The 21,868-nt window shown below is 36.2% G+C and overlaps 3 protein-coding genes across 6 annotated transcripts; all 3 read left to right on the forward strand.

The window, feature by feature from the left end:
* The first annotated feature begins 4,510 nt into the window (after positions 1 to 4,510).
* On the forward strand, positions 4,511 to 9,598 carry LOC112516126 (KH domain-containing protein HEN4). Of its 3 annotated transcripts, none has more exons than XM_025123140.1 (9): positions 4,511 to 5,236; positions 7,528 to 7,657; positions 7,747 to 7,955; positions 8,033 to 8,284; positions 8,414 to 8,788; positions 8,872 to 8,948; positions 9,031 to 9,130; positions 9,213 to 9,376; positions 9,411 to 9,598. In XM_025123140.1, the coding sequence occupies exons 1-8, from the start codon at positions 4,562 to 4,564 to the stop codon at positions 9,342 to 9,344; spliced, it is 1,950 nt and encodes a 649-aa protein (XP_024978908.1). In that variant the 5' UTR covers positions 4,511 to 4,561; the 3' UTR covers positions 9,345 to 9,376; positions 9,411 to 9,598. The 3 variants fall into 3 exon arrangements, with proteins under 3 accessions (XP_024978908.1, XP_024978909.1, XP_024978910.1); XM_025123141.1 differs by having other exon boundaries at positions 9,415 to 9,598; XM_025123142.1 differs by lacking the exon at positions 9,411 to 9,598 and having other exon boundaries at positions 8,876 to 8,948; positions 9,213 to 9,303.
* Positions 9,599 to 10,626: 1,028 nt separating this feature from the next.
* Positions 10,627 to 17,437, forward strand: LOC112516576 (mannosyl-oligosaccharide 1,2-alpha-mannosidase MNS1-like). The gene is made up of 14 exons (XM_025123698.1): positions 10,627 to 11,013; positions 12,268 to 12,315; positions 12,832 to 13,026; positions 13,732 to 13,844; positions 13,975 to 14,040; positions 14,179 to 14,350; positions 14,951 to 15,040; positions 15,324 to 15,448; positions 15,583 to 15,648; positions 15,804 to 15,912; positions 16,008 to 16,106; positions 16,460 to 16,540; positions 16,625 to 16,795; positions 16,995 to 17,437. Exons 1-14 carry the CDS (start codon positions 10,858 to 10,860, stop codon positions 17,211 to 17,213), a joined length of 1,710 nt encoding a protein of 569 aa, XP_024979466.1. The 5' UTR covers positions 10,627 to 10,857; the 3' UTR covers positions 17,214 to 17,437.
* Positions 17,438 to 17,511: 74 nt separating this feature from the next.
* Positions 17,512 to 21,828, forward strand: LOC112516577 (metal tolerance protein C4). 2 transcript variants are annotated; one of them, XM_025123699.1, is made up of 13 exons: positions 17,512 to 18,145; positions 18,231 to 18,282; positions 18,460 to 18,592; positions 18,672 to 18,727; positions 19,025 to 19,139; positions 19,259 to 19,316; positions 19,409 to 19,539; positions 19,772 to 19,891; positions 20,400 to 20,501; positions 20,581 to 20,653; positions 20,939 to 21,006; positions 21,397 to 21,457; positions 21,537 to 21,828. In XM_025123699.1, the coding sequence occupies exons 1-13, from the start codon at positions 17,905 to 17,907 to the stop codon at positions 21,659 to 21,661; spliced, it is 1,335 nt and encodes a 444-aa protein (XP_024979467.1). In that variant the 5' UTR covers positions 17,512 to 17,904; the 3' UTR covers positions 21,662 to 21,828. The 2 variants fall into 2 exon arrangements, with proteins under 2 accessions (XP_024979467.1, XP_024979468.1); XM_025123700.1 differs by having other exon boundaries at positions 19,421 to 19,539.
* The last annotated feature ends 40 nt before the right edge of the window (positions 21,829 to 21,868 follow it).

The raw sequence follows: 21,868 nt of genomic DNA on the forward strand, positions 1-21,868 counted from the left end.
AAAAACTATTCAATATTGGACTCATTTCGAAGGTATAACGAGACGATTATAATGGAGTAACTTGTTAAAATAAAAATGCATTTTTTAAACATGTTTTAATTGATATACGATTATGTATGTTAATTTGATAAAAGTTTAAAATGAAGCATTTAAAAGTAAAAGACGTAAAGTAAATTAATTAATTAATTACAGGTGTATAAAGTGTAAATTTAAAATTATAGTTTTAAAAAAATCGGGGTGAGTGTATGTGAGGAGAGAAGAGGGTGAAAAAGTGAGGTAAGATAGTATAAAGGGTATTTTGGTCATTTAGTATTTTAAGATTTTTGCTAAATTTACTTAATAAGATAGTATAGATATAGATAACAAAGTAATTTTTTCAGTTATAATAATATTTTTTAAAGATAATAATTAATTATTCGATTGTAATTCAATAATTATCCGAATTATAGTTTAGATTATTTATATTTAAATCGAGATATTTATAATGTATCTAATTGTGTTTATTAGTTAGTTATATGAATTCAAAGATTCAGTTTTAAAAGGTCGTGCTAATGCGCCATTTACTTGTATGTAATATTAGATGTTAAGTAATATATATCAATAACAATAGATTTGTGTGAAATGCTTTATATATATATATATATATATATATATATATATATATATATATATAATGTTAGAAGTTGGATATGTAGAGTTTAGAAATCAATTATAATGAAATGGCGTTTTAAGTTACAAATCTTTGGTTAAGCGATAAATATGACAAAACTTTACTTATATCTATACTACTTTATTAAACATTTTCACTCAAAGTCTTAAAGTCTTAAATTTGTAAATACCCAAAATACCCTTGTCTATACTACTTCCCCTTTCAACCCTTTCCTTTTACCCGGCTACCCTCCCCAATACATCGCTCCCCTCTCCCAATACGACGTTTCAAAAAAGTTGTCCCTCCCCCAAGACGAGGCAGGCATTTCTCTCACTCGATGACGATTCCCTTTAAAGCGAGTTTCCACCGCTCAATACGACGATTCCCTTTAAATCGATTCATGCAGGCATTTCTCTCAATCTTCCATCGTTSAATCCATCTCCATCTCCATCTCCAGGTAATTATTTGGTTTGTTTTTAACATTCAATTTTTTTAGGGTTTTTGATTGTGAAAGAAGCTATTTGATTTGGGTTCACTGAAAATGGAAGACATGTCCTTGCAAATGATTCTGCCGTCGAAAAGGTGTGTTTGTGTGTATTCGTATTCTTGATCGAGTTTATTTACATGTCTATATGCGATTAAAATTTGTTGTTTGTAGGAGACATTGAGAAAGAGCTGCGAAGCATTACAACGATGCGAGCAAATGATTAGCAAATTAGGGTTGTTTTCAACTAACGATGCGAGGAAATGATTAGAAATCGGTACTACAAACCTTAAGTATATTATGGTAAACGTTACTTTTTGTTATTCTATTGGTCATCATGTCGATATTTGAGGACTTATGTATCTGTGCTCTGTTATTTGGTGGTTTACAGTCTGGAGGTTTCAAGTCGACCGATTTTGTGGAGGTTTCAAGTGATTCAAGCGATTTCTGTGGAGGTAACTACTGAACTTTTTGTGGCGGTAACTACTGAACTTTTTGTGGAGGTAACTACTGAAAGTGTAAAATGATTTCAAATGATTTGATTTTACTCATACTCATGGAGTTTAGTATTAGTACAAGTGTAAAATGCACGAGTACATGCTTTAGGTGATAAAGGGTGCGAGCGGTTAGAAAGGCATGTGTGTTTTGGGCGAGAGCCTTGGAGACATCCAGCAGTCTCGAAGTGCCTGGAAATCAATTTGTACTTGACACCAATCATATCTCCAATTCTGTAGTATCCATTCGGTTTGCATCACTGCATTTCAACCATCTTCCTACTGTTTGCATTCTCTATTGTTTGCATTATGATCTCTCCATTCTACATCTTCCTAGTGTTTTATCTCACATGTTCCTTGTTCCTACTGTTTGATTCAATGTGTTGCTGATGATGATCATAATGTTCTTTATTCCTACTGTTTGCATTCTCTATTGTTTGCAATATGTTCCTAGGGGCAAGGTAAAATTTAATAAATGAATCATTTAATAAATGAATCAAACCAAAGATGGGAAAGACTTGCATGTGAAGTGTAAACTATGTCAGAGGACATAAAGCCTGCTCTCTTTGCCAAGAAAGTAATCCAAACAGATTTAGAAGATAGTTCCATATAAATCCTCATGGATGTCACTGTCAAAAGCTTTCTTAGCATTAGAGCAGGTCGAAATTATAATGCATTAGGATTAGTAATTTTAGGACAATCATATATCTTGTTGCTGTTATTATATAGGGAGACATGGTATTGGACTGTTTGTGGTCCTGGACTTCCAGGTTCATTATCTCCTTTTTATCAATTTTTTCATTGGGTCGAACACTTTGCATCCAAACTCTATCATTCATTTTTATCATTCTTTTAGAGATGCAACATATTTTAAGACGACTTCATGTTATGTTTCAAGTTCCAACTTGTTTTAGTATACTTATGGATTCTTCCTATTTAAGTTTGAAGATTATTTATTGTCTTGTACTGTTTGTAGTCTTGGACTTACAGGACTGTTTTTTACCAAAAGAAAAGCCTCCCCGGTATGTATTTGACTACATTTGGTAGAATAACAGAAGACACCGAGGTTAGCCGTATAGTTCAAACCCAAGGTACAATTGAATGGCTGATAAAATCAAGCAACCAAAAATGCAGTGCCCCTGCCTCAAGGAGCCTCTAGGTGTGTTCAGAGATCTAAGGTTTTCAATTAGGTATTAGAAATCATGTCTTTAACTTAATTTTGGACATCTTTTGGGTTGTCCATCCTCTTATGTGAGTTGTATTTGGTTTCATCTGATACCACCACCCCAAAAGTTACAGTTGCTGTTTGCATACATTTCAGATTTGTAACATTTATATCACAGTAAATGTATAATTATTTTCTCATCTTCTTTGTCTGTCACTTCTGTACTGTATGCCATTAGCTAGCAGGAGTCATTATAATCTCTTTTTTCAATCTTTTTGTATGCAATTAGCAATTTAGCAGGAGTGGTTTTGCATTTTAAATGGATCATGTTGCTTTTTGTTTATGGAAGTTTGTTTTGTTCTTTGCCTGTCAAGACAGTTTAAAGATTTCTTTGTATAACTTCATATTCAAATAAATAACCAGATTAGGAAGCATTTTCATCATTAGGAAGTTTGTGGGTATTGGCCAATTGCACTTTATCTTTCTTGGCATTTATAGTTTCATGAAGTTGATGCCGGAAGCATTTTCATCATTAGGAAGTTTGTGGGTATTGGCAAATTGTACTTTATCTTTCTTTTCATTTATAGTTTCATGAAGTTAATGCTGGAAGATTTGTCTACTGTAAAAAACTTGGGTTTAACGAAGGGGCCTTTTACTAAACGATTACCCGGGTGAGCGCTTGCCAAGTAACATTACCTCACCGGATGAATATGGTAAAAGATCAAGAATCTTACCCGATAAGAGCGAGACGAGGACCAAGAGTCTTACCCGGTAAGTGAGKGCRRCGACTCTTACCACGGTAAGCGCTTACCGGGTAAATTGTTGCATACGATGCCTAAAATCTTTCTCGATAAGTAAATAATAGTGTTAAATTGTACCGGTAAGCACTTACCGGGTAAATGTTTGGTAAACGGCCCCTAAGATATTCATTGCTCTAACCTCCATGAAGCCCTTTAAATAAGATGCGTACATCACGGGACAAGATTAAAACAAAAATAAAGAGAACCTGAAAGCTTTATGTTAATTAGTTGATTAATGTGAATAAACGTAAAGTGTAAATAATGTAGTGTCGTCCATAACTAATTGCTACTAAAACTCAAGTTACGACATAACTTTATAAGAAATATTTGTATTGTTATTGAGATGATTCTGAAATTTGTTTGTTTAAATGATTAGGAAGTGACAAGACAAAACAAATGAGTTCCACAAATGAGAACGTAGATACAATTTTTTCATCGATAATTTGTTTATAAGAAATATGTTGGATTTTAAACTGTCATACAATCTTTTTCATCGATAGACTGTAATTGGAACCATAACTCTTATTTATTCAAATTGTATTAATATGTAAAGGCCAAGTGTAACCCATATCATCGTTAAATCTTTTCTTATAAAACCAGTGAAACTTTAAAATCGTTAAAATTCACGGCTTTCGCCGCATTGCGCGGGTACGCAACTAGTTGATTTATGAAGCATGAGTCGACCATCCATGATTTGATGATCTATCTATTCCGTTTCCGTTTCCGTCCAAAAACAACTTCATCATATAAGCACACAGTGTCTTTTTGGCTACAGACGTTCATAACTTTATGGATGGATTCATTATAAAAAAAAAAAAAAACCATCTTGTTTGTTGTTACTATACAGAATTATTTCATAGAAAGAGGTAGAGCGGTGGATTGCGACGGTTAACGTTTTACCTGCACTGCAGGGTGGAGTGGCCTCGAGTATAATCGGACTATCCCCGTGGGTAGCTCTCTTGATCCTCGATGGATGCTTCCTTTTCAAATAAGCGCCACTTCGATCATTCCACCCTTGACCCTCACCTTACACCCACTTCTTCTACCAAGCGCCGCCATCTTCAATCCTCCCCTGCCACTCCCAAAGGAGAAACCCTATTCCGTCTTCTTTGTCCCGCCACTAAGACCGGCGGTCTCATCGGCAAGGGCGGTGCCATCATCCGCCAGGTTCGTGAAGAGACCGGAGCTAAAATTCGAATCGACGACTCTTCCCATGGGTCTGAAGAGCGTGTGATCCTTATAATAGCAGCTGATTCTACCTCTAAGAACAGGGATGGTAATGCTAATAACAACAACGAGGATTCCAATAGCGAAGAATCAGGGAATTCTAATTTTGAAGAATCTCCTGCTCAGAAGGCATTGCTTAAGGTATTTGAGAGGATATTGAAGGTCGATGAAGAACGAAGTAAAATGTCCAAGGAGGAAAGTGATCATGGTGAAGACAACTCTGCACAAGGCAGTGGTGGGATACCGCAAGGACCCGTGGTATGTAGATTGTTGGCTGCAAGCAATCAGATTGGATGTGTGCTTGGGAGAGGAGGAAAGATCATTGAAAAGATCAGGCAGGAGACTGGGGCCCAAGTTAGGGTTTTGCCCAAGGATCAACTTCCAGATTGTGCATCCCCTGGGGATGAGTTGATTCAGGTAATGCTAAATACCATCATTCTTCAACTACAAGTGATATAATTTATATGGTGTCTTTGAATGTGCATAAAATGCTCCATATGTATCTGGTTTGTGTTGTATCAATGATACTCATTGGGAATTTAGTTAATTAGTGTGATTATGGATTGGTGGTGCTTTTGGCATAACTAGATTCATGTTTTAATGGTGCTCTGTTAGGTATATGGTGGAGTTTCGACCTTCTCCATTCAGGAGCAGGACAGTCTGTCATGTATTATCTCATATGGGTGCCTGCCTGCCTGCCATGCTTGAATTAAACAAATTAAAGGGTTAAATTTTTTCCAAAGATTTGGTGATTTTTTATCTTGTTTTTCTCAGCATGTTAGGTTTGGGTAAGACAGTGAGTGCAAATGCAGGCTTACTTTAGCAAATGATTGTTTCGCTATACAAATATCGCAACTAATTAAAGGGAAACTCATAATGATAGATTTACGCATCAACTTTAAACAAGTCTCGCATTCTGAACTAGTAGGGATAGACAAAAATAACTAGAAGTAATAGAAATTACAGACAGGTAACACGTTAACCTCCTAGGGTTCTAGGATATGAATAGCATCATTCACAACTATTTGATGTCGACTCCTTTAGCTATTCCTCCCACTCAAATCTCTCCTGGCAAAACTACCGCTTGCACAAGCCTCTTCTTCTAACTGCATTGGAGATGGCTTAACTCTGTTGATACTTTTTGTGTATGTATGAAAAGGGAGTGGAAATTTTTGATTCTTTATATACCCACATCCAAGTGCTTAGTCATTGGGCTATTTTCTTCGCCTCACCATTTAATACCTTTTGCTGATTAAAGTGGCTTCTTGAGTAGGGATTTAGGTATGTGGCTAATTAGATAGCTTACTCGCTCAATTACTTTCTTAAGAAGTATCACATATTTGATAATGTAATGCATCGCTATCCCTTTTCGGTAATTGTTTTGATGTATTATGGTTTCTATAAAATACACCAGTGTATTTTGTTCTATGTTTAATGCATTTCTAACATCCTTTTGTGATTAAAACAATAGCACTTTTAACTTTTGAATTCATCTCCTATTGTAAACTTTTGTTAGTTACCCGTTTGATCAGAAACCGCGAACGAAAAAATGAAAAGCTTGATACTTCTGAGATTGTCAATTTATTTATGACATCCAACGTAAGCCAGGCAATACTTCCTTTTTATTTCTTTTTGTAAAATTACATCATGATACAATCTCACCCTCGGAAAGATGTTACAAGTGTTTACTGCATCTTCCACATCCTTTCAATAGTGCTGGAGTTTGACTTCATATACTTTTTGCAAGTTATTGGTATCAGGTCGTTTGTTATGGTCAAATATTTTGCTTATGAGTTCATCTTGCTGTTTGAGCTAATTTTGTGGTACAGACTGTTGATTGGTATTAAACATGTTCTGCTATGGCTTATGACTTTTGTCTTGGAGCAAAGCAGACGAGTATATTATATGGAAGGTTTTGGCAACCTGTTTTTTTTCTTTCTTTTTATTTTTCTTTTTCTTTTATATAGCTACTTAGACATGGAAAAAGGTTTGCTGTGTAAATATTATTTACGTAGAAGATATTAGTAACTGGGTGAAAGTGAAAGGTTTTGTGAGGTTCAATAGTAGGCTCAGTGTGGGGTAAATTTCAGCTCAGAACAGTGAGAAGAACATTAGTTTCTTTTGATATCAGAAACAAGGACACGTGACTAAGTTTTCCCTTAACAAGCTCCTCAAGAAGGTAGAAAGAAAGAATAGTTCATATAATTGTGCATTCTATTTATGATATTGAAAGAAATCCATAGTATTTAATTACCCATTCTGGTACATCTGCAGTATCATCTTATGTTAACTAGTAAATGTTATTATACTTGCATTGTTTCTGTTGTAGGTCTAAAAACTAAAAATGATTGGTGAAACCTTAAAGATACCTATTAGAGATAAATAACAATGGTACCTTCTTAAAGTTTTTTTTTGTTTTTTTTTTGGTTTTGAGAGGCTGGGAGGCATTTACTACAGTTATAGAATGAAGCTGGGATCTTTGCACTGGACTTTTTTATAGACATGGTAAAAGAAACCCTTCTCTGTAAGTTAAAGAATAATTGAAAAGCAAGTTGAAGAAGTCTATAACCATCCTAGTGGATATTGAAGTGATTTCAGGAAATACTTCTAATGCAGCTGTATTTTTTCTTTCTGATGATCAATGCAGCTGCCCATTCATTTCGTTATGTAGTCGTATATTTGCTTATTTGTATGTTGCTTATATGCAGATGGCTGGAAAGTTTTTAGCTGTAAAGAAAGCTTTGTTATCTGTATCAAGTTGTCTTCAGGATAACCCAAGAGCAGATGCAGCCAACTCTGGCAGTAACAGGCCTATGGGGCTGATGCCTCATGGATATGGTATACCTTTTCCCATAACAAGGTTATACATTTGGCTTTCAAGATACAATCATCTTAATGATCTTATTAATGGTCATTATCTGCTTCAGGTACCGAAGGTGTTGGGAACCACCACCGGATGGCCATGGAAGAGGAAGTTATGTTCCGATTGTTGTGTCAAGTGGACAAAGTTGGTAGCTTGATTGGTAAAGGGGGTTCCATCAGAAGAGCACTGCAGACAGAGACTGGCGCAACTATAAAAATTGCTGATTCAGCACCTGAATCAGACGAGAGGGTGGTTGTAATATCTGCACGAGAGGCATGTGAGATTGCAAAGTGCATATAAACTACAGTTATTTATCCTAATTCTAATTAATTTGTTCCATTGTCATGCAGATTTTAGAGCAAAGGCATTCTCCGGCACAGGATGCGGTTATTCGTGTCCATGGTAGAATTTCTGAGATTGGATTTGAACCTGGTGCAGCCATTGTTGCTAGGCTTCTGGTACACTCACGGCAGATTGGCTGTCTATGGGGTAAAGGTGGCATGATAATTTCTGAGATGAGAAGGATCACTGGTGCTAGCATACACATATTTCCTAAAGAACAGGTTTCAAAGTATGGTATGCCGAATGATGAAGTTGTGCAGGTAGGTCTTATAATATCTGCTTATAAGCTCTTTTTATGTTGATAATTGTTTATATTTGGGGCATTTTGTATTGTAGCTTCATCCTGATGTCCACATGTTTTTGAAGTCTCCCTTATTTTGTTTCTTTAGGTAATTGGCAGCTTACAGTCGGTACAGGATGCTTTATTTCAAATCACAGGCAGACTTCGTGAAACCATGTTTCCTATGAAATATTTTTCGAATGTCAATGGCCCGGCTTATATGGCCCCTTATCCAGAAATGCCACCCCCTTCATTCAGACCTAGGCATGATCCTGCTTCTTCACCAGGTTATCCATCACCGATTGGACATTCTCACAATCCTGATCGTGTTGCTGGTCAAGGCCCGCCTTTTGACCCTACACCTCTATATTTTCATGGTGATCACCCTCGTCCAACTTATTTTGATCGAAATTCGTATCCTTATGGCAATGAACGAGCAGGATATGGTCATAGGCAACCACCACCTGGGAGGTGGACTTCTCAGGTTGGTAATTTTGCAGCAAGTTTTAGTTGTTACATAGAAGGATGTTTTGTAGATACCTTAATCTCTTCGAATTTGGCCTTCAGTCAGGTAGCAACAGGTATGGAGGCGAAGTTGGTGAGTTGGAAGGAGGGTTACCCAAAGTTAATGATTCAAGCGGAAGGTTTTAATCTCTCCTAACTAGTCGTAATAAATTGGTTTTAGTTTAATGATGAATATTTTATTGTTAGTATTTGGTGTATCAGGAATGAAACGGGAAGCATTAGGGTCGAGATTGTTATACCTGAGAATTTGTTTGGGTGCGTATACGGAGAGAAGAACGTCAACTTAGGTCATATAGAAGAGGTATGTATGCATTCTTTTTTATAGGTGTGTGAAATTACATGTGAAATGATTATGAAGCAAGTTAGTGGTGTTTTGATTCCAGATATCAGGTGCAAAGGTGGGTGGGGTGATGGAAGGAGGTAAGCTGGTATTATCAGGTACATCAGATAAAACTCATACTGCTCAGTGCCTGCTTCATGGCTTCATCCTTTGTGACCACTACATGGTCTCTTGATCCTTTTGCAAACTTTGTTTCTTGAGTAGAGAATATATATATATATATATATATATATATATATATATATATATATATACAGAAAATGGGATGTGTTTGTTTTTTGTTCTTGCCAAATTATGGATGTGATTGTTTTTGTATTTTTCAAAGGGAAATTTCAGTTTTCATGCTTGCTCTATATATAATAGCTTAGCATCAAATGTCAAAAATATGTTCCAATGTTGTATTTTTCCAAATAATATGCTTGGTTTTAGTTTTCTGTCTGAAATATTCCTCTTTGTGTATTTTTATGTTTTCTCTCTGCACATTCTCTCTATTTTTCATCTCTTCTCGATTCGATGTTCTTTTAAAAAGAAAAATACAGGGAACAACGTTGTGTTCTCGAAACCATTTTTACGAAGGAAATGAAAAGAAAATGAGGGAAAAAGATACAGAGAACAACACTGAGTTCATACGTGTTCCGTAACAAGTTTGTAATTCGTAACACTTCACAAACAATTTGCATGTGTTTTGCAACGATTTCATAACTGTTTTTGAAATGTCAAAAACTTAAGATGTATATAGATTCAATCAAACAGAAAACATTAAAATGTATCATTGTTTATGGAAAAGAATGATAATTTGTAACTTGGAAAAAAGTCCGACAAAACATACAAATGTATTCACTCCCAAGAAACGGGTTTTAGCGCTTGGACCATGTCAAATGGCCACATCCATCGATCTTAGGATAACTTATACGAGTGTGCTTTTACATATCATATCACACTTTATGACTTAACCATCTATCATTTATTCTCTTGGAAATCTAATTACACAAAATAACCTTATGATTTCACTAAAATCGCCAACATATGGTACATATTATAAAGAAAGACGTTTTGTTATCTTTCATAAATTGTTTGCAACTTTCTCGTAATATTTCATAAGATCTTTAGAGAATTTTGCAACTCATGACCGAGGAAGTGTTTTGTGATCTTGTTTGCTTCGTTGATATGCATCAATAGTCGTACCAACGGGTCGGGCAATGTATATATGTATGGGAATAAATGGTCGGGTTCCGTAAAAAAAAAAAATTACGATGCACCAGATTGATAAATACAATACAATTATGAATGAGTTGGGACGAAGCTAAAAGTAATCAATGGTCGATATGTCATCTTTGAACTGTGTCATCTTTGAACTCCTAATTCTCTCTCTCACACACACAGAATAAATTAAAGTTTTTTCCCTTGTGGTAATAAATTCTTGGAAGGTCAGTCAGTTGTCAGTCAATGAATTCATTCAATTGGTGTTGGTCATCTCCGTCATAAATAACCCATCGTCTCCTCCTCCTCCTCCCCCTCCCGTTTCTTGGAGACAACAGATCCCGACAACACCTGTTGCGAAACGGGAGAGATCTATTCTATCTTCAATTCTTTTTTATACCCACTTAGGGTTCTCTTCTGTTGTATCATATCTATACTACTAGTAAATATACTTACTTACATACACTTGTTACAAGATTCAAACCAAAATGGCAAGAACCAGATCCTCATCCTCGATCCGATGGAGATACCTCAATCCAGCTTATTACTTGAAGCGCCCAAAACGTCTTGCTTTACTTTTTATGGCCTTCGTCTTTGTCTCTTTCTTTGTCTGGGATCGTCAAACTCTCGTCCGGGAACATGAGGTATCGTCTATATACACACACAATCTTTTTACCCTTTCCAATTCCATTTACGCTATAGTCTTAGAAACACCCAACTGTCGATTCTTAGATAGCGCAAGAAACACGCAATGATGATCCCAGATTGGAGGAAACTCTAAAAATTTCTTACTTTCCTTCCCATTGGAGGAATATTGAACTGGAAGCAGGATTGTTTAAGGCCATGTGGATTTATTCTGGTCCACATGGAAGGAGATCCACACTAATTTCCGGAAGCTATTGTGTTGCTTCAAGTCTTTTTCAATTTCTCTGATCTGTTAATACAAATTTTAAGTTCTAAACATCAAATAAAAGTGCAATCCTCTCTTTTGATCGACCATCATCATCATCACCACAGTTAATAATTGGCAGCTATGAGTTAGGGGTTGTTTGGTTGGTTTTCCATTAACTCATGTATGGGTAAAGTTAATCTGTTTGTATAGATTGAGATGGTTTTTGTTTGGGAGGGTTTTTTCATAGATGGAAGGAGCCTGTTTTTTAATTGAGAGGGACAGGTTTGGAAAAAACTTGGCTTTCTGCATAAAGCTTTCCCCTAGAAACTTACTGAATAAGCCATCAAGCCATTACCAAATAGTCATGTATAGCTCACCGAATAAGCTGTGGGTCTCATTAAGCTCGTTAAGCTACTAACGGACAGACCCTTGGTGTTAGGATTAAGGTCCTTCAGATCTGTAGAGCTCACAGTGAAACAAAGAGCGTGTGATAGTGATATTTAATTGCCGCTAATATCTGGTGGGAGGAGCAAAATATTGAGGGCTTGCATGGTTTATTTCAACCATGAGCGACCTCTGTGCAAGATTTCAGGCTGACAAATTTCAGCTGACTCTTAGCTTAGAACCTTCAGTAGCAGATAGGATGGCTTGTCTCTTGTCTTCTTTTCCTCTCTCTTCTTAGACTCGCTTCTCGTATATTTCCCAAACTTTTCTTTGGATACATGTTCCAATAAAGTTATCATGTTAAAAATAAAGAGTAAAATGGTAGTTGCGAGTTTAACTACTTATCTCTCATTGGTTGATATTTATTGAATGATCACTAAGATGTGCTATCACTAGCTAGGAACTACAGAATAGAAGTGTTTGGGACCATTCAGTTGGTAGACTCATCTAATTTGTTATGCATAATATCCCAACTACATTTTGAAAATTAAGGGCTAGAGACCTGATAAATGCATTTTACTTGCTTTATTTCTTATATCAACAAACTTCTATTGATTGACAGGAAGAGCTCTCAAAGTTGAAAGAAGAAATGGATCGTTTGCAAAATGAGGTACCACAGTTTTGATTCTATATCAAGATCCAAACAACTTACAGATTACCTATAACAGACTCTTTTGAAACTTCTATCTGGTGCCTTTTACCTTATTTCTGGAATCCTGGCATTTTCGCTAAGCAGTCATTGAAAATTTTATCAGAAGTAATGCTGTAGGAATCCTGTATATCGAAATTCTCTTGTATTTAACTAAACCATCTTGTAAGGTTCCCACCAAATGTCTTTTTCCACATTGCAATGCTGGAATTTGAGTTCCACTACCTATTTAAGTAGATAATGAGAATAAGTTAAAACAAATGGTCAGTTCCCATTAAGTCTTGTTGTTTTGTTAAAAGGCTAAATGTCGGAAGTTTCACGGGTTTGCTGGAACATATAATGGCTACATTTTTTTCTATGCCCAAATATATATTGAGGATTGACACTTCTGTTCTCACAGCCCAAGAAACGTTCCTTGTATATTTTTTCAGTGTCCCTTAAGCATTAGTTTACTACAAATCTATTGCCTCCTTGCAGCTAGGAGAGTTAAGGCATGAAGGTGGTGTTCCAGTTAAAAAGATGAATACTACAACCAAAAGAACTGATGTAACTAAGATGGATGGTCTTGCCACTGATCCCATTGAGGATCAGCGAAGAGAAAAAGTAAAAGATGCTATGATTCATGCATGGACCTCATATGAAAAATATGCTTGGGGCCATGACGAGCTTCAGGTATGTCATTGTTTTCTTTCAGATAGTATGATTATTTATCGTCGTGGCTAATATAGTTTAAGATTGTAAAAGCATCAGCATGGTTGTAGCAATTTCATTGTTTGGCATGCATAGGTCACATGTATTGTTACCTCTATATCTCACTTGGGAAAACTTGGTTCGACTTTAAGATTGGAGACCTGTAGGAGAACGTATATTGTCTTATGTACTTGCCTTTTCACCCACATGAAGGGGGATGCATGGGAGAGAACATGGTTTAAAATTTTGTTTCTCAAGTTGCCCTTAGATTGTCCAAGTTCATTGGTAACGTGCTTGTCAATCTGAAATTCTTTCATATCTGTTTGCTGATGAGGAGTTGTTGAAGGGAGATTATGTTGATAGTGTAAAGGTGCAATAGGAGAGTGGCATATGGATCAGATATAGTGGTAGCTACTTTAAAGTCACTTTCTACTGTTATATCTGACCAATTAAAAACTGTAGTGCTAACCCATTAATGCCAGAATAGATTACTTGAGATGGGTCATGCTTGTTTTTAGCTTTCATTTTCGGTGCACCAAGTTAGTTCTATGTAGATACACCGAAACATGATTTTAGTTAACTAGATTTTGACATTGTCTTTGCTTCTATCACTTGTGGTTATTTTAGTTTCTTTTGTCTCTTGCTAGTCCCTAAAATGCTGATTTCTTTTAATCCTTTTTTTGTTAGCCACAATCAAAGAATGGCGTGGATAGCTTTGGTGGTCTTGGTGCAACTTTAATCGACTCTCTGGATACCTTATATATAATGGGTCTGGATGAGCAGTTTCAAAGGGCTAGAGAGTATGGTCCTATATATTTAATTAACTTCTTATACCCCATAGATATAATTTTATTTATGGGTGGTCAAAGCTTGTAATATATGTGTGCACACATGTTCCTTGATTTTATATTAACAAGCTGTGCCTGGCAGGTGGGTTGCAAACTCTTTGGACTTCAATAAGAATTATGATGCCAGCGTGTTTGAGACGACCATAAGGTTGCTTTGTAAGGTTTAATATGTTCTATTCTAGTAAATATTACATGAGCTCAGGAAGTTTGTGTTCAGCAACTAATATACTAATTATCATATAATGAGACACTAATCGTGTGACAATTTACCATCTTTGTTCAACAGAGTTGTGGGTGGGCTTCTCAGTGCCTATGATCTATCTGGGGACAATGTCTTCCTTGAAAAGGCGAAAGACATAGCTGATAGATTGCTGCCTGCATGGGATACTCCTTCTGGTATCCCTTACAACATTATCAACTTGGCTCATGGTAATGCCCATAACCCTGGTTGGACTGGGGTAAGTTCTAAACTTCATCGAGAAGCATTTCTGTCCTAATTACTAGTATGCTACTTCCCTTGTGATAAAAATGTGAATTTTGCTTGTAGCCTACGAGTGGTCCATTGACTTAGGTTGTTTGGTTGGTTTTCCATTAACAACTGTACGGATAAAGTTGTTTGTGTGGATTCATTTGTCTGTATAGATTGGGAAGGTCTTTGTTTGGGAGGGTTTCTCATTGATGGATGGAGCGTGTTTTTTAATTGGGAGGACATGTTTAGAAAAAAACTTGACTTTCTACATAAAGCCCGTCCCTGGAAGCTTACTGAATAAACCACTTTCTATATTATCAAGCCACTACCAAACAGTCATGTATAGCTAACCGAATAAGCTGTGAAACCCATTAAGCTGCTAACAAACAGACCGTTAATCTCTTTATTGACATCATAGCCTCATAGGTCTTGAGGGTGCAATAGCATTTTCATTGGCCAGATGAGTGTTAGCTTCAAAATGCATCATAACCATTGTCGGTTGTGGATCAGGTCATTAGTTAAGCGTCCAAGTGATGACCATGAATTTGACTTCTCTTAATATATCATATATCCTCTTTCGTTTCCTCAGGGTGATAGTATCTTGGCAGATTCTGGGACAGAGCAACTGGAGTTTATTGCACTAACACAAAGGACCGGAGAGGCAAAGTATCAACAAAAGGTATGTGCCCAATAGTGTCATGCATTATCATAATTGTTACCTGGTTGTCTCTTCAACAAATTTACTTTAATGTTGTTTTGCCAACTAGAAAGATTTAAACTTTTTAGTTTGGTTTCTAACGTTCTCTTTATATCTTTGTTCAATCCTGCTAGTTTGGACTAACAGCTTTCTTCTTGAGTTAAATTGCATGCAAACCTTTTACTTATCCATGGGGATTTAACTTGGATTCTCTTTGCAGTTGATATTATTTCACAAAGTTTAATATCATAAATTGATGTTTCAGGTAGAAAATGTAATTCTAGAGCTAAAGAAGAATTTTCCTGCTGATGGATTGCTCCCCATTTATATAAACCCCCACAGAGGAACACCATCACATTCTACCATTACTTTTGGGGCCATGGGGGACAGGTACTGATTGTCCCTTAAAAGCTGCTTCCCAAAATTCAAAATGTTGGATTTAACTTCTTTTTTTCTACCGTATTCAAGGAAATCTTTATGCTGTCAGTGTTTTGATTCCAATTGAACTGTACTTTTGGGTGCAGTTTCTATGAGTATTTACTTAAAGTTTGGATACAAGGAAACAGAACTGCAGAGGTGAAACATTATAGGTGAGAGATTCTAGTATCGAATATTGAAGGTCTTTTTGGATAACTAAAAATGATTTGAGCTACACCTTTTATCTTCAAATTTTGGATTTTTATGAGAAGCACATCCTCCCATAGAAACTTGTATGAGAAAGATTTAACAGAATATCTTATAACAGAGAAATGTGGGAGACATCAATGAAAGGTCTATTGAGCTTGGTCCGCAGAACTGCACCATCATCTTTTACATATATTTCTGAGAAGATAGGAAATTCTTTGATTGACAAGGTAATGTCGAGGTACCCAGTTTTCATTAAAGAGCACTGAATCAAAAATTCTTTGCAAGGAAATCTAGAGATTGTACTTTCTTCTGATGCGTGCAGATGGATGAGTTAGCATGTTTTGCACCAGGAATGATAGCATTAGGGTCATCTGGTTATGGTCCTGGTGATTCCACAAAATTCTTAAATTTGGCCGAAGAGGTATGCTACTGGCTATCAACTGAAGACTTGTACTGTAATTTCTTAACAAGGCTACCTTACTCCTAACACGTATTAAAGAAATATAAATACTCCATCCGTTCAAAATAAAAGCAGCAATTTCATTTGTGGGTTCTCCAAAAATAGATGCTAAACATTTTCCTTTTGAGTAAGAGTTCAATACATGTTCACTCTTGCACATTTGTTATGCAACTTTGGTAACTTTGGTTTAGTCTTCAAGTTCTATTTAATTTTCCCCCTATTGAATTTGAGGGGCATCTTACATGGGGGCATATTCTCTTAAAAGCACTTTGGCCACCATTTTTGACCGATTATCTTGTGGCCTCTAAATGTAGCTTGCGTGGACATGCTATAACTTCTATCAATCCACACCAACGAAGTTGGCAGGAGAAAATTATTTCTTTCATTCAGGGCAGGTTAGTCATCTGATTAATGTAATTGGTCAAATTTTGGGAGATTTCCTGTTTTCTTATATGATGCTAATGTTACCAATATTCTAGGACATGACTGTGGGTACATCATGGAACATATTGAGGCCAGAGACAGTTGAATCGCTCTTTTACCTCTGGCGTTTGACTGGTAATAAGACGTATCAAGATTGGGGGTGGAACATATTTCAAGCATTTGAAAAGAACTCGCGTGTGGAAGCAGGATATGTTGGACTGAAGGATGTAAGTACTCTGTCCATAATTTTAAAAAGTGCTAGAGTTTGTACTTTACACTAAAGACTATTCATATTTAAAAAAAATGCTAGAGTGACTTTTATCTTACATGTTAGCATTCATAATCTCTTTGGAACATAGGCCATGTTGCTTGAATTGTGTGTCTTATACTCGTACCTTTCTGATAACATAATTTGTTTGTTTGCAGGTTAATACAGGCGTGAAAGACAATATGATGCAGAGCTTCTTTCTTGCAGAAACACTGAAATATTTATATCTTCTATTCTCGCCTCCATCTGTTATATCATTGGATGAATGGGTGTTCAACACAGAAGCTCATCCTCTAAAAATCGTCTCTCGTGGAGGAAACTCTAAACCTAATATTCGATTACGTGGTAGGAGAGAAGGGCATTTTGGGGGAGATTAGGTGCCTTTTTTGTGGAAAATTTGTCAGCACAACCAAGAGTAGGAGGAGGATGGAATGGATGATTGGTTGAACAAACTAAACTTGGGTTTTGAGGAGGATGATTGTACTTCTTGTTTTATTATTATAGTTGACGATATTGATAACGTTGTAGTTAGTTCCTTTTTGTCTAATTGTATCATTTATACTACTAGTCAATGAAGAAAATAGAAGCATTCTTCATTTCTTATCTGGATTGGGTTGCCTGTGTTTCCCATTTTACTTGTATATTTATTTGCAACAGAACCCTTTTGGAAATAAAAAGATCCCATCTCTATCCATCCATGAATTCATACAAGAAAACAAAACTTTGATGATTTCCAAAGAATTGATGACACAATTTCAGTTGGCTTTTGATACCATTCAAACCAAGATTTTTTACAAAACCTTTTGAAGGTATAAATAAAGAGAGCAAATATTTGATACATTCAGCTAGCAAATCTTGAAACCAAGTTTAAAGCTGTTAAAGTGACAGATGAAGCCGACAAGGGTGGGTTCCTTTCTTTCTCTCTCACGAACCCTTTCCTTTCTTGAAAAATAACTCAAAACCCTAGTAAGCAATCAAGCTGACAAGTAACAATGCTGTTATGTTAAGCTTACTGTCTACAATAATACATACATTGACTGATTGATTCATACGCTCTTGCTCATCCTCATGCCAATCTATCATCGCTCTTTCCTCTCTCGTCGCCATCTCTCGCCTCTCCTTACCCGAATTCTCGATCCTCCTCCTCCTCAACGGAACCACCCAATCCAATCCCATCATCATCATCATTCCATTCCACACCAACAACCACACCCACGATTTCTCATTTCTCCCTTTTCATTTTATTCTTCCATTATTTCATCTTCATCCATTTCATACAATGCCAATTACTGCTATTCTAGTCACCGGAGTAAGTTCAATTCTACCTTCTTAACGCTAATTCCTTCAACTCCCCCCCCCCTCTCTCTTTTTTTAATTTTGTCGCGCTTTTGCAGGTTTTATCACTAGACCTAAGAAAATTAACAAGATAGAGGTTGATGATCACAGGTATCTGTAACCCTCCTTTCACTTATTATTATTCAGTTAAAAAACAAAAACCCATTTGTGTATTTAGTTAGCATGTTTAAGACTTTCTCGCAAAAGGGTTGTTATTGTGTATTGTTTCCCATCATTCATTTGTTGTCTTTGTATTCTTTTTTGCATTGTTGAAAATTTTCCTGCTAGCCAGCGAGCCGTCACCACAGCACTATGGTGCAACTTTCTAGTATTTTCACTCAAGTTTGGGGTCTGGCTATTCACCTCAAGCCATGTCATGCTGGCTGAAGTTGTGCATTCAGTTGCAGATTTTGCAAATCAGGTGAAATACTCATTTCTGCTGACATTCTTGATTTCCTTGCTATAAACACAAAGATATTAACAAATGTTTCATGTTGCAGGCACTTCTTTTATATGGTTTGCGCAGTTCCAAGCGCGCTCCAGATGCTCTTCATCCGTGAGCATTTCATTTCTCATTCATATTTTCTTCTTCATGTTGAAAGTTTGCAATTTAAAAATCTTGTCATCTTCAGAGACGTTTACTTGTTTCATTTCCGGAACTAATTGTCTTTGATTTAATTTGTTATTACTGTATGTATCAGTGCAAAGTTTTTCCTGTCTTGAATATGTAGAAACCGTTGCAACATCATAGTTACATCTGTAGTGTGTAGTTTCATATATGTGCTAATAGATTCCCCCTCTATAGTGGAATATTGGGTACGTTTGGTCTGATTTTATTCTCTCTGTATTATAGGTATGGTTATTCAAAGGAAAGATTTGTATGGTCTTTAATATCTGCTGTTGGAATCTTTTGTCTTGGTTCTGGTGCCACAATTGTAAACGGGGTTCAAAATTTGTGGACTTCACAGGTAATTTCATATTGATTGGTTTCTACAAATTATTTTTTGTTCATTTAAAGAAAAATGTGCACTATTCGTCTCTCATCTGACATGCAACGGAAACTTGTTGATATATGTAAACTTTTCAGCCCCCTGGCAATATAATGTATGCAGCTTTGGTGATTGGCGGCTCATTCATTATTGAAGGTAATAGATCTTTTGACTACTTCATTGATGTAAACGATTTCATACTACATGGGGAATGAATCTCATAGCATCTATAGTCCTAAAAAACGAAGCTTTGGTTCTAGGGGCTTCTCTTGCTGTGGCTGTGCATGCTGTCAGAAAAGGCGCAGCTGCAGAAGGCATGAAAGTGAGAGATTATGTATGGCGTGGACATGATCCGACATCTGTTGCCGTCATGACCGAGGTCTAAGCTTCTTGCTTTCAGCATAATGATTATGAAACATGTTGAAAACAAATTATTTCATCTGATGATTACTTCCTGGATTACGATTCTAACTACCACAACATCGAGATATATGCAAAGTGAAAGCAAAGAACAAAAGTCATCCGAGAATTTTGTACTGTGTTGCACATCAGTAACAGAATCTGAAGTTTATAGCCTTCTGGGATGCCTCTGAAAGTAACTGAATGTGCAGGATGGTGCTGCAGTTACTGGCCTTCTCATTGCTGCTGGCTCACTAGTTGCTGTAAATTTGACAGGGAATCCTATCTATGATCCCATTGGTTCAATCATTGTCGGAAACCTTCTCGGAGTGGTATGTAATTGCAATGTCCTCTTGCCCAAATCAAGATAGGCTTTCCACCGCTTATTCTGCATCTTATTTTTGAACAAAGATGCTGTGTTAACTAATTTATACGTTCCATTTCTGACATACATCCCCTTTGCACTATCAGCATGATTTTCCATTTTTATAGCGATTAAACATATTGATTTATGACCATAACATTATGGAATATAAAGAATATAGAAAGTGAATTCTGCTAACTTTCTATAGCAATATTTTACTGCACCAAACCAACCATACCCAATATTTTACTACACTTTCTCATTAAATCATTTTTATGAAATTTTCTCCATTTCAGATAAGTTTGTTAATTATAAGACCTGACTCATGACACTTCCTCTACTCGTTGAATTAATAGATTATTTTAGTTGTGTGTCTCTTTTTCTTCTTTGGTTTCTTCATGTGATATGAAGGAGCATAAATACAAGCTTTTATTTGTGAAATGCTTGAGCCTTTTGTATTGTCATTTTTGTTGCAGGTGGCAATATTTCTCATCCAGAGAAATCGTCATGCACTTATTGGTAGAGCTATTGATGATCATGATATGAAAAGGGTTCTTGAATTTTTGAAGAATGACCCAGTAAATATTGCACTAGATTCACTCTTAACTCAAAGACCCAACTGTGACTAGGTTACACTTATCTACTTCCCTCTTGCAGGTTGTAGATTCTGTATATGATTGCAAAAGCGAGGTGATTGGGCCTGGTTTCTTTAGATTTAAAGCCGAAATAGGTGAGACAGAATCATATGGTGATAAATTGATAATGTTTGCAATAGAGACAATTGATCTAAATTTAATGATTTACCAACTACAAGCTACAGATATGAGCAAATATTAATTTCCCAACAAATAAGTTGTGGGTTCCTGACCCTTTGCATAGATCACCACATCATGTATTAGTTGACCCTCTAGTCTGCCATTTCCTTAAAGATTTAGATGTGCAAAATGACTTTCAGTAGCTATTCTATATTTATTGCTGCAATTTCCCTTGTAATTTTTGAGGCTTTATGCTGCAGATTTCAATGGGGCGATATTGGTGCAGAATTATCTTAGTAGGACAGGACCTGAAGAATGGGCTAGGAAGGTAAGAGGCTTGTGTCTCCTACTCTTAATGGCTGTTTGGTTGGTTTTCCGTTAAGTCCTGTATGGATAAAGTTGTCTGTGTGTATTAATCTGTCTGTATAGATTGGAAGGTTTTTGTTTGGGAGAGTTTTTTCATAGATGGAATGAGCGTGTTTTTTTTTAATTGGGAGAGACAGTTTTGGAAAAAAAAATTGTCTTTCTGAATAAAGCTCCCCCCTAAAAGCTTACTGAATAAGCCATTTTCTATATCATGAAGCCGGTACCAAACAGGCATGTATAGCTGACCGAATAAGCTATGAGTCCCATTAAGTCTATTAAGCTGCTAATAAACAGGCCCTTATTTCTGCATGAGTATGAATAAAAATTTACAAGTGTGAGGTTGTATGTGCAGTTTCAGGATGCTGCAAAAGAGAAGGATGAAACTGAAATGTTGAAGGTCATGTCATTCTATGGTATGTAGTTACAGTTAGATTATATGCATCAACTGAGTTAGCGAAATAAGAAAATTCGATTGCTTCTGAATAATTATAGGTGAAGAGGTGGTTACGGCTCTAGGGAGTGAAGTTGATAGGCTTGAGAAGGAAATACAAGAAATCGTTCCTGGCATCAGGCATGTTGATATTGAGGCTCATAATCCGATTATCCCACCACCATGAACAATGGATAACATGCATTTTTATGACTGCAAGAAATTTTATTATGGTTATTATCATGTTCATTTTTGTGTAGATGTTGATAGCTGGATTTTGATCTTTCTGGTACCATGGAGTAATAAGAAACAGAGAGAAGGTTTTGAAAAGAATCGTTGATTCCACTTGTTCCATTCCATATTATAATTTGTTCATTTCCCTTGGTTTATTTTC

Source organism: Cynara cardunculus, assembly GCF_001531365.2.
Source record: "Cynara cardunculus var. scolymus isolate 2C chromosome LG 8, CcrdV1, whole genome shotgun sequence".
Lineage (NCBI taxonomy): Eukaryota > Viridiplantae > Streptophyta > Magnoliopsida > Asterales > Asteraceae > Cynara > Cynara cardunculus.